General features: G+C 43.8%; 1 protein-coding gene across 17 annotated transcripts in view; it reads left to right on the top strand.

Annotated features, from left to right (window-relative positions):
* Positions 1–12,572, top strand: part of TSPAN11 (tetraspanin 11) — a 219,821-nt gene that overhangs the window by 149,485 nt on the left and 57,764 nt on the right. For 3 of the 17 annotated variants that reach the window (XM_073314414.1, XM_073314430.1, XM_073314449.1), the window contains exon 9: positions 9,430–9,538. The exons of 12 other annotated variants lie outside the window; for them this stretch is intronic. In XM_073314414.1, the coding sequence (XP_073170515.1) occupies positions 9,430–9,510 (81 nt within the window). In that variant the 3' untranslated portion in view covers positions 9,511–9,538. Of the gene's footprint in view, positions 1–9,429; positions 9,681–12,572 lie in introns of those variants that run through there. 2 more of the 17 variants (XM_073314439.1, XM_073314419.1) reach the window with 2 other exon arrangements.

Genomic DNA, 12,572 nt, shown 5'->3' with positions numbered 1-12,572 from the left:
CAGCTACTCTATACAAGCTCTCAAGTAAGTCCCCCCCGATACACTTAGTATGGGATTTTCTAAAGCACTCAGTGTTGGCCTAACTCTGCTCCCACTGAAGTCATCGATTACCATTGAGCAAGAGTTACACCAAAGCTGAGCGCTTTTTAAAATCCCACCCCCAGAATCAAATACACAGGGTAAGGTGAAGGAGGAATGGGCGCATTTTTTTCCCCTTTCCCTTACTCCCTGGCTGCCAAGCCCTTCTTGTGCCTAACGCCACGACCCCACTCATACTTTCCGTGTGCTCACCATGACACACGTGCCATATTGTCATTTTGGAAAGCTGGCCACGCTGTTGGTCAGTGGTGGTGCATCACTGCTAACCAGGAGGCCAGATGCTTAAATTTCAAGGCTGGCTCTCAGCTAGCTTGCAATAAACAGCCAGCATTGGCGCTATGTGAGCTCCTGCTATGTGAGCTCACAGGGAGGGGCAGCTGGAGCACTCTCATCCCTGGTTGGAACATAAATGTTATCACGGATGGTAGTGGCCCTGCATGAAGAAACGTGCTTTGATGATGCAATGGGCCTTGGAGCTACGCATTTACTGGATTATTTGTATTGAGCAGTTTACACATAAACCCCAGAATACAGAGGCTGCGATTTTCAAAGGAACCAAAATGAGTGAGGTGCCCAAATCCCACTGAAATTCAGTGAGAGTTGGGTGCCTAACTCCCTGGGGATTTCTAAAGGACTTTCAATGGGATTGTGGTAGCTAACTGCCAGGCTTACTTCTTAAAATGAAAATGAAGGCTTTAAGCTGAAATTGCTACTTTATTATTTCCCCAGGTTTCTTTTAACCCCAGATTAAAATAAAATAACATAAACCCTGACTCTGCCTGCGGGCCTGTGACATGCTGTGCTATACTCTGCATAGTCCTACAGCTGCCAAACACGTTAACTCAGTCAGACAGGGCCTATGGTATTGTGCCAAGGAAGCATTATCAGGTGTAGGCCATTAGGGGTGATGATTAAGAGGAACGTAAATTATGTGATCTTATTTCAATTCCATTTCCATGAGCCATGTCTCACAGCACCTCCTTACACTCCAGTGCGTTAACTACAGAGGCCTTCTAATAAGAATCAATCATTATTAAATAAAATGCTGCTTATGCCCCTCTGAGGCTGTGTGTTTGATCTAGTTCTCCTTACGATGTACTTGTTTATATGGCCCCATCAGTTCAGTTTTGGAGCCCGTCACAGACAATGGATTTATCCCCACAGCACCTCTGTGAGGAAGGGAAGCATCACGCGCCTCCTTTTACAGAAGGGGAACTGAAGCATGGACAGGTTACATGACTTGCCCAAGGTCACCCAGCTGCAAGTTTGACTGGACCGGAGTCCTGTTCTTTTGAGTAGAGCTGGTTGAAAAATGTCCAGCAAAACTTTTTTCTGTCAAAAAAAAATGCCAATTTGTCTAAACAAAAATGTTTCATGGAAACAAGTTTTGATGAAAACTTCATTGGGAACTGTCTCAATTCCAGACTGCAGAAGGAGGGAGAAAGACGGAGAGAATGGAGGAGGAGAGAGATGGAAAGAGACTCCTGAAGAGCGTAACAGGGGTTCCCACACTGTAGTACATGTGACATCTCTGGGGGTACGCAGGCGCAATTGTGTAATGGTGGATTTTATTGATTATTTTATTTATTGCATTTTCATAATAGGTTACTCAGATGAAGCTTTAAAACTCTGTGGGAATTTATTATTTAAAAAATGGTAGTTAATTTACTTCAAGATGTACCAGTGAGAACACAGATACACAGAGATGCTGACATAGAGAGCCCTCACCTCCAGTCTCCATGCAGAATGGGTTCAGTTGCCCAGCAAGTGTTCAGTCTAACTGAGCTCAGAACTTAGCAAGCGGGGGGGAGGGGGGGGAGTTTTCTGAACTGTGTTCAGTTTTATACGTCGCACTGTAACTATATCTGTATGTAACAGTGAAATATGGATGGATGACTAAAAGCAGGTAGTGTTAAGAAGAACACCCAAAGTATCGTGACGAGAAGAGTAGGAGTATGCATGCAGCTGGTAGATCTGGAAGGGGGTACACAATAAGAAAAGTTTTGGAACCTCTGACCTATAGGTAGGGCACTCACTTGGGATGTGGGGAGGCCCAGGTTCAAGTCAGGCAGAGCAGGGACCTGAACTCATGGCCTTCACCTGGGATGTGGGAGACCCAGGTTTTATTCCCTGCTCTGCCTGATTTGGAACAGGGGCTTCAACCTGAGTTCTCTACATCCTAAGTTAGGTCCCTGCCCACCCTGCTATTCTGGGCTGAAGAGTGTCTCACCCTTTTTTTTTTCCATGACAAATTTCAAACAGTCTCATTCTGCTGCAGAAAGAAACCAAATTTCAAAACCTCAAAACCATTCATGAAACAGAATTGTTGTTTTCCAGACAGCCTTTTTCCTGAGTCCCACTCCAGGGTCTTACCCACAAGTCTCCTTACTTTCCCTAGCTTGAACCTGGTTGGAGCAGCTGAATGTGTGATCTGAGGCATCCTTCTCCCACGTGCAGGTGGAAGAGAGCAGCATGATGGAGATTGTGGTTCTTAATCTTTTTCTTGCTCCATTAACGAATTTTAGTTTTTCTTCTTTTGAAACAGTTAGGTTTCAGCCACAGTTAGGCAGTGAAATTCCCCCAGGAGCTTGCTCTGAACTTCAGCACTGCACACAGAGCTTCATCAGTGTCTTCTTGGTGATGGTAGACAGGCCACTGGGACAAATGGGAGGAGACACTAAAACACAGGGATGTAAGAGTCTTCTGCACACTCTCAGTCTAACCACAAGCTGCCCAGCACATAGAAAGTGCCTTCAGTCTTTTTAATTCATCGGGTGTGCAGCTTGGAGGGATTTCCAGTCACATAATGTAAAATACTGATCATTCCACTTAACCTTGGACTATAAGGTGGATAGAAAGCTGGCTAGATTGTCGGGCTCAACGGGTAGTGATCAATGGCTCCATGTCTAGTTGGCAGCCGGTATCAAGTGGAGTGCCCCAAGGGTCGGTCCTGGGGCCGGTTTTGTTCAATATCTTCATAAATGATCTGGAGGATGGTGTAGATTGCGCCCTCAGAAAGTTTGCAGATGACACTAAACTGGGAGGAGAGGTAGATACACTGGAGGGTAGGGATAGGATACAGAAGGACCTAGACAAATTGGAGGATTGGGCCAAAAGAAATCTGACGAGATTCAACAAGGACAAGTGCAGAGTCCTGCACTTAGGACGGAAGAATCCCATGCACCGCTACAGACTAGGGACCGAATGGCTCGGCAGCAGTTCTGCAGAAAAGGACCTAGGGGTTACAGTGGACGAGAAGCTGGATATGAGTCAACAGCGTGCCCTTGTTGAAGAAGGCCAATGGCATTTTGGGATATATAAGTAGGGGCACTGCCAGCAGATTGAGGGATGTGATCGTTCCCCTCTATTCGACACTGGTGAGGCTTCATCTGGAGTACTGTGTCCAGTTCTGGGCCTCACACTACAAGAAGGATGTGGAAAAATCAGAAAGAGTCCAGCAGAGGGCAACAAAAATTATTAGGGGACTGGAACACATGAGTTACGAGGAGAGGCTGAGGGAACTGAGATTGTTTAGTCTGCAGAAGAGAAGAATGAGGGGGGATTTGATAGCTGCTTTCAACTACCTGAGAGGGGGTTCCAAAGAGGATAGATCTAGACTGTTCTCAGTGGTAGCTGATGACAGAACAAGGAGTAATGGTCTCAAGTTGCAGTGGGGGAGGTTTCGGTTGGATATTAGGAAAAACTTTTTCACTAGGAGGGTGGTGAAACACTGGAATGCGTTACCTAGGGAGGTGGTGGAATCTCCTTCCTTAGAAGTTTTTAAGGTCAGGCTTGACAAAGCCCTGGCTGGGATGATTTAACTGGGGATCGGTCCTGCTTTGAGCAGGGGGTTGGACTAGATGACCTTCTGGGGTCCCTTCCAACCCTGATATTCTATGATTCTATGAACCTTTCACTCCGTCTTTGTTTCCTTTTCTTATTTATGCCTCTCCACTGTCTGCTGTCCTGTCCATTCTGCACAAGTATTTTTTGTCTGCCTGAGATACAGCATCATGCTAATAGGCAGCTAGAGCAAAGAAGCAGGAAGTGGAACTCCAGGATTCTGTTCCTGCCTCTGCCACGATTGTGTTTGTGTGACTTTGGGCAAGTCACGTAACATCTCTGTGCCTCTGTTTAGCTCAGTAAAATGGGGATAATCGCTCCCACTGGGGTCTTAGGGTCCATTAGAGTCATTACTTCAGTGGACTTTGGCTCAGCCTTCGAAGCACAATTAATTACTTTGGGATACACTGTGCCTTTCATATGTGCAAGTGAAAAGTAGTAGTGGTAATATTCCCTTTTAGCTGAGTCTCGTACGCCCGTGTGTTCTTAAGCATGTTATCGCACATGTTGCGCCCGGTCCATACATGTCATTATTAACTACTATCATTAGTCTCTCAGGGCTCACATATTTACGATTTGGAGAGTATTTGCTCAATTTAAAATGTACATGATTTGTTTCCCTGATCTGAAAATCAAGCTTTGTGGTTCTGGCTGTGAAGCCATCTCCGGTAATAAAGATCCTTGCAATCAGAATTCAGCTGCTAATCATGCTGCTGAGGGAGAGTAGGCTCTGCAGGACTCAAGGTACTAAAAATGTCTGTCAGTATAGAAGCCAGTGTGAACCATAGACAAAGGAGGCGCAAGAAGGTACCATTTTACAGCCGAATCCTACAAATATCTACCTCTGGGCATAGACCAACACGATCAGAAGTGACTAGTGATTTTGCAAGCTTCAGTATTTGGGTGCTCAAACCTTAAAGGGGTTAGATTAGATGATGGGTGGGCAGCACCCAAAATCAATAGTTACTCCTGAAAATCTTGACCGTAGGTACTTAGGAGGCTAATTCTCATTGAAACTTAATGGGACTTAGACTCAAGTCCCTAAGGGTATGACTGTGCTGCAATTAAAAACCCGCAGCTGGCCTGTGCCAGCTGACTCGGGCTCACAGGCAAAGTGTCTGGTTAACCCTGCAGGGTCCTAGAGCTTGGTCTCCAGCCCAAGCCCAAATGTCTACCCCACAATTAAACAGCCCCTTAGCCTGAGCCCCCCGAGCTGAAGTCAGCTGGCATTTGCCAGCCACAGGTGTTTAATTGCAATAGACACATACCCTAGGTCACTTTTAAAAATGGAACTTTGACTTAGGCGCTTTTGAGACCTTTAGCTTGTATACGTACCTTCTTTATGGTCTCTTTGGGCTCATCAGGTATTAGCTGGACTGAACATGTTTTTGCTGCACTTTTGGGTATTGTTTCCTGTCAATACAGCACTCTACTAATGCTCCTGTGTTCCGGTATGACCATCTGTGTGTTCGTTTTTTCCTCTTTATCGCTATGTAACTCATCCACTCATTTTCAGCTTTAAGGAGCGCTTCCCTTCCTGTTATGCACTGGAGGCAAAAAAATCAGTGCCATTCACCTGCTTAGAATCATAGAATATCAGGGTTAGAAGGGACCTCAGGAGGTCATCTAGTCCAACCCCCTGCTCAAAGCAGGACCAATCCCCAATTAAATCATCCCAGCCAGGGCTTTGTCAAGCCTGACCTTAAAAACTTCTAAGGAAGGAGATTCTACCACCTCCCTAGGTAACGCATTCCAGTGTTTCACCACCCTCCTAGTGAAAAAGTTTTTCCTAATATCCAACCGAAACCTCCCCCACTGCAACTTGAGACCATTACTCCTTGTCCTGTCCTCTTCTACCACTGAGAATAGTCTAGAACCATCCTCTCTGGAACCACCTCTCAAGTAGTTGAAAACAGCTATCAAATCCCCCCTCATTCTTCACTTCTGCAGACTAAACAATCCCAGTTCCCTCAGCCTCTCCTCATAAGTCATGTGTTCCAGACCCCAATCATTTTTGTTGCCCTTCGCTGGACTCTCTCCAATTTATCCACATCCTTCTTGTAGTGTGGGGCCCAAAACTGGACACAGTACTCCAGAGGAGGCCTCACCAATGTCGAATAGAGGGGAACAATCACATCCCTTGATCTGCTCGCTATGCCCCTACTTATACATCCCAAAATGCCATTGGCCTTCTTGGCAACAAGGGCACACTTACTTCCTTATACTAAGGCAAAGCTTACTTCCTTATACTAAGGCAAACTTCATTTTCTTCTACTTTCCTAGGTGATAACTAGAACTGTGCCAAAGTAGAGGTGGGGGTGGGGTGCTTTAGTTTAAAAATTTCACCATTTTCATTTCAGGAAGTTTCGTGTCACTGAAAATTCATTTCTCTGCAAAATATTGAGCGTCTGGTTTGCACACTCAGAAATTTCAGCAGCCATGGAATATTAGCTGTCTGATTTTTTTCTTTTGTACATTGTAAGTGAGGAAAGAGGGCAGGAAAGACAGGGTGAAATATATGACGCGACTACTGCTGACTCTCCCATCTCCCTGCCCCCAAGTTTCTTCGGTCAAAGCTGACCCAGCGATGCTCATCCATAAGTAGCCAGTGGTTTGACCCCTGGGCCACATGCCTGTTGAGATTTAGAGCTAGATTATCATGTCATGACCTGCAGCATATTGTTCTGCTGCCCCACAAGCAACCTGGGGAAAAGTGTGACTGAAAGAGTCACAATCTCTCTCCCAGACTCCCCTCTGTTTCCAGGAAGAAAGAAATTGCATCAGGCCTATACTTGGTATGTTGGCAGGCTACACAGGCAAGCACATTAGCATTAGAGCCAAAGCTCTGTATTCTCCCCAGCCCCTCTTACCCACCTGTGCAGGGGAGAGGTAGCCATTCTGTGAAGTTTGATTCCCCGCTCTTGCTTCAATTAGTGCTATGGGTAGTCCACACAAATGCACCCCGCCTTACTTGCTTGCATAGCCATGTTGAGCCTTAGCAAGTTGTGTTGTGTGTCCATTGAGAACAGCAATAAATCAAGTGCCATCATTTTTTTTTTTTTACCAACTTTTCATTAAGCAAGAGGGCCATGAAGTGTTTACAGTGGAGTTTATGCCAAGCAGGGACTAGATCAGAAGAGGTGAGCTTACCTCAGGAGCAGGCGGAGTAAAAGAGCAGTCAGCGTTTAGATGCAGAAGTATATTCACAATTGCACATACAGAAGAGCATCTGCAGCAGCAACAGCAGCAAATCTGGCCTGTTCCTTACCAGGATGCAATAATGTTCTCATGTCTTAGGCCCGACTCATGCACAGTGAGGGGTGTGACTAAAACAAAATAATAAATTCAGGTGGTGGCAAAGTTATAGACCTTCTGATCCGATTTGCAACCAAGCTCACTTTTCAGTGTTGAAAATGTGCAGGCAAAGTATTACTGAATGTGTCCCGTGTGCTCAGTTATACGCTGCACTGAACATATGCTCTACTTACATACTGGGGTGAGATGCATAGCTTAAGTTCTCCATATACACACTGGTTGTTAGGGTTGGCCACCATTTCCCACTGCTTCATTGTGAACGGTAAAAACAGTCTTTTTCTCCATTAAATAAGTCTCACTCTACTTCTAGCAAGTTCTTTTTTTGAAAAAAAAACAAAAACCCTGTAAATTGCTAATGTTTCTCATTTCTGGTTTCAAATATTTTGCACACCTCTAATTATACAGGAAAGTCATAATCTAGCGCTTATTCTAATTCAGTTCAGCCACCTCACTCTTGCCCTCCAGTGGCTTATCATCCAGAAATGGCAATGGTCAGCAAACCTGGGAGTTTTCAGGAGCTCTTCTGATTTGTCACGCATCACGGATAAGGTCTTTCACAGCTTGATATCTGCTACGGTGCACTCTGCCCACCCATGGCTTTTCTAATCCAATCAACAAACAAGTGCTCAAACTGATAGGAATGAACAACAGACAAGGAAGCACACAAAGCACAGTCAAGCTCCACAGGACATTTATCCCTTAGTTTCACCCCCACCAAAGTCTAAATAAAGACTTAATGCCTTGTATAATACAGCGTCACTCTGCTTCTGCCTTTCTGTTGTTGACCTCTCAAAGTTCAAGCTCACATCCAAAATCAGTGGTGTAAATTGTAAGAGGAACTGCCTCCTCCTATCACCGATATGCATGTTTCTTTTATTCTGTATGTCTAACAATCATTTAGGAGGATGGTGCATTCCATGCTGTTTTAATTCTCATGAAGTTTTAATATTCATTTTATAAGGTTACACTTTGTCCCCACAAAACACTTGTTTTGCAGCAGATGATGTTTTCTCATGCTTTGCTTTCCAGCTGCCTAAATTCACGCTAGTCTATTAATCTTGAAGAGTTGTTTTGTGTGGTAGAAACAAGCTGTATGCCCATTTGATGCCAAAGCTGAATGTGAATGCACTTGCATGGAGTTTTTTATGAATCAACCATAGCTCTCTTTTCCAAGGCCAGTTGCTGCTTTAATGGCGCATTCACTATGGTCCCTCAGTATAGTCCATAATGGGAGTCCTTCCATCAACTATGATGGGCTTCAAATGAGGCCTATGTACCTACCTCACCTATAGCAGGCATTGCAGCCATGAGTGGCACTAAATAGGCCAGATGAGGGGTGGAGAAATGGGGTCTATCCAGACAACTTGCAAGAAAGATAGTACTTGATTTCATGAATCTCAACATTATCTAGCTTCCGCTCAAGTAGGCAGTTATTTTCCTGATGTTAAATAAAAGGTAATCAATGTTTAATTTTTATTTTTCAAATGGCAGAAAGAAGCCAAAGGTTGTATCTTGGATAGTCAGGTGAGAGAAAACTCCCAGGTAGTTTAGGTTCCCACGGTTCTCTCTGAGGAGTAGTTTATCTACAGAGAAAGCAATAGGATTTAAGAAAGTAATATTGTACAGTTTCAAAAACCCAGTTACAGTAGAGTCTTGTTCATTTGTGCTAACGACTGCACTGTTGTGAATAACTGACTTGTGCAAATTACTCACATTGAGTAGCAGCTTGCTGCTCAAGCAGTCCCATTGAAGTCAATTCAATGATTCGTGTGCTTAAAGTTAAGTACGCGTTCAAGTGCTTTGCTGGATGGGAACCTTTGTGTGATTCTGCTGAACTGTAAATGAATTTGTATTCATTTTGAAGACTGAATGATTTAAACTATCGAAACAGCTGCTTGCTATTTTAATTTCCTTATTTTATCATCAAAGGGTGAAAACTTTTGACGATCTCTCTGTTTCCAAACACGCAGCTATGTGTAGGAAAAGCCCAAATTGCTACTTTCCTGTGGTCAGCTCCAATCCTTGTCGCGAGGAAATTAGAGATTGTGTCATGTGCTAATTTGGAATGCATAGGGGGCAGCTAGTTCAATCCTTTGACATTATTGTACTGAGCTAATCTGCCCAATCCAATCTAACTTGTTTTCCTGACTGTTTTTGTTTATGGTGTACTAGCTGCTTGGTGCAGGCCTGACCACCTGTTTTATCTATATTCTCTATATGGAAGAGGAAGAAGATGCTTATTCTGTAATGTGACTGGTTAGCCTTCTTTACCCCTACTATGGTATGGTGCGTGTGCTATTCTTTTAAATGCATGCCTGGGAATGCTCTTGTGGCTTGTGACCATCTTGCATGATTCTTTTTGGTTTTCTTGGATGCTTGGTAAAAGGCATTGGCTCTTTCTGCACTGCACAACCTATAACTGAAAGGCGAGCTTGCAATGGCTTTGCATGTGATTTGCCTGCCTTTGTGGAGTTGTGTAAGAGCAAATAAGCACTAAGGATTATTAAATGTTTGTAAAACATAACATAGGGCCTAATGTTGCAAACCTACCCTTCCAAGACCAACCCTTACAGGAGCAATTCCACTGAAGTCAATGGGTCTACAGTGGCTCCCTTTTACTTTTGAATGGCTTTTGTAGCTAACTAACAGTACAGCAATGTTAGTAGAATTCTCCAAGTATTCCTTTTGCTATCGGGATTCCGGCCGTAACGTTACCTAATTGCAAACGCCAAGAGCTTAGCAGGATTCCAAAAAAAGGATTGGATGTTTATACAGATAATGAGAAGAACCACAGTCACATTAGACAGGATAAAATAAATTACAAGGGATATAAACCTTCACGCTTAGAAATTTTCCCTATGGGCTGGTTATTCCTTAATTGTCCATTTCACAGTTTCTTGTATCTTCCTTGGAATTACTGTCAGCAACAGAATATTGGGCTTATTTTGTATGTCAGTTCATATGGGAGAAATCCTGATCCCATTGAAGTCAGCATCAAAGCACACATTAACTTCAGTGGGGTCTGGATACAACTTTATGTTCCTATAAACGTTTAAGGCCACTGTACTCTTTTAAGTAAGGATTCCTCATTGCAGGATCAAGCCCTAAACAAAGATAAAATCTCTTCAATTACCAGCAGAACTAATTTGATGATGTTTTTGATGTCATTAGAACTGGAATAGATTTTCTGGAATTGTCTAACTTTTACTATGAGTTTAATTTTTCTTTTACATGCAATTGCCATAAGGCTTGATTCTTATTAACACTAAGGCCCCTTCACACCCCTCTGGCCTGGGTAAAGGCGCCTTAAAGTGGGAGTAAATAATAATAATAAGGCCTGTAATCATCCTTAGTGACATGGTCCAGTTGGAAATGTCAGTAGTAATATAAATATAATGTCTTGATATTTTTCAGATAATTTTAAGTGTTGTATCCTACTGATTGATCTTGATCAGTTGGGCAGGGATACTAGAAATGTGGTTAGGAATCATACATAAAACTCAGAGGAGGAAAGGAAAAAAGTGAGGTATTTAAAGAAGAATTTGTACTGAAACTCTTGTGTGGGGATGGGAGTCTTCTGAATTGGGAACCTTAAATCCACCTGCAAAGGGTAAGACTACATATTAAAGATGAATTTTATATGACTGGAGAAGGAGTTCAGCCAGTGGAAGCCCAGAGGAATCAAAGTTATCCTGTTCCAAATGACACAAACTTTTATCGGCACAATGCATTCTCCATAGGACAGAGCAAAACGCTCACATAGGATATTGAAGTTAATGGAAAGACTCCCAGTGACCCCCTTCAAAAGCAGGTGGAATCCAGGCTTAATAGGCAGCAGGTTTAAAACAAACAAAAGGAAATATTTCTTCACATAACGCACAGTCAACCTGTGGAACTCCTTGCCAGAGGATGTTGTGAAGGCCAAGACGATAACAGGGTTCAAAAAAGAACTAAAGTTCCTGGAGGATAGGTCCATCAATGGCTATGAGCCAGGATGGGCAGGGATGGTGTCCCTAGCCTCTGTTTTCCAGAAGCTGGGAATGGGCAACAGGAGATGGATCACCTGATGATTACCTGTTCTGTTCATTCCCTCTGGGGCACCTGGCATTGGCCACTGTCAGAAGACAGGATACTGGGCTAGATGAACCATTGGTCTGATCCAGTATGGCTGTTCTTATGTTCAGTTCTAACATGTTCATGAACATTAGCCAAGGTTCACAAGTGGTTAACAAACCTGAACTGATGTTGTGGTTTGCACAGTCCCACTCCCACTGCACAACCACTGCTGTTATTGCCACCGCCACCACTTCAGAACTTCCTACCAGCCTGCCTTCTCTCCCTCTAGCTTGACTTCCCCTTCATCATCCTTGCTCTAACAGTTAGACGGTACTTCCTCCCCAAAAATGCATCTGATGGCTGTAGCATCTTATGGAGCGTATTGGGCACCATTACCTAGTATAAGAAAACGTGACATAATAATTGCTCAACCACCTCTGGCATTAACTTTCCTCTTTGCTGGCAAGTATAAAAAGTGCCACATGTCAAATGTGCTTTTGACTATTGTTGATGGCACATGAGGTAGCTGGACTTCGAATTTCAAGCAGACGAGCTTTTGAGAACAATTTCGGGTTTTGCCTTTTTGAGCTGCAAAAATTGCTGATCTCGAAAGCAGTACACCCTCACCCGGTTCCTGTTTGCTCAGCAGCCCACAGAGCAGCATGGAGGAGCTCATTAAAGTGTAATAACCCATTAAAGTCAGGCAGCATGAGAGTCAGACCCTGGCTAGTCCCCAAAGCATCATGGAATCTGACCTGCACACAGATAATTACAGAACTTAAAATGAGCCAATAAAGGTGTTGTTTTAAAATGAGTCAGGCAGCAGACAAGGTGGTCGGATCCCTAGCAGGTATCACAGATGCCTTTGGCACAGGGCATGTGTAATACATGATGGTAACACGCATCACAGAATCATAGGCCTAGAAGTGACCTTGAGAGGAAGCAAAACTAAAAAAGGGTCATTCCCCACCCAAAGATGCCAATATGATTTCTGTGCATGAGGGGACGGATCCTAAGCCCACTGAAGTAAATTGGAGTCTTTCCATTGACTTCAACGGTCTTTGGATCAGATTGTGGCCATCTGACTGTTAACTTGTGTTCCCCATCTCTTTGCTGTATCCACCTGTCGTTTCTCATCATAGACGTAGATTGTGAGCTCTTATATGTGTGTGTACTGGGCCTAGCCCAATGGGCCGCTGCTCCTTCACTGGAGCACGTAGATGCCACTGCCATACAAATAATAACGAAGCCAGGGCACC

Source organism: Lepidochelys kempii, chromosome 1 (genome assembly GCF_965140265.1).
Source record: "Lepidochelys kempii isolate rLepKem1 chromosome 1, rLepKem1.hap2, whole genome shotgun sequence".
NCBI classification, from domain to species: Eukaryota; Metazoa; Chordata; order Testudines; family Cheloniidae; genus Lepidochelys; species Lepidochelys kempii.
This window is presented reverse-complemented; position numbering and strand designations above follow the sequence as displayed.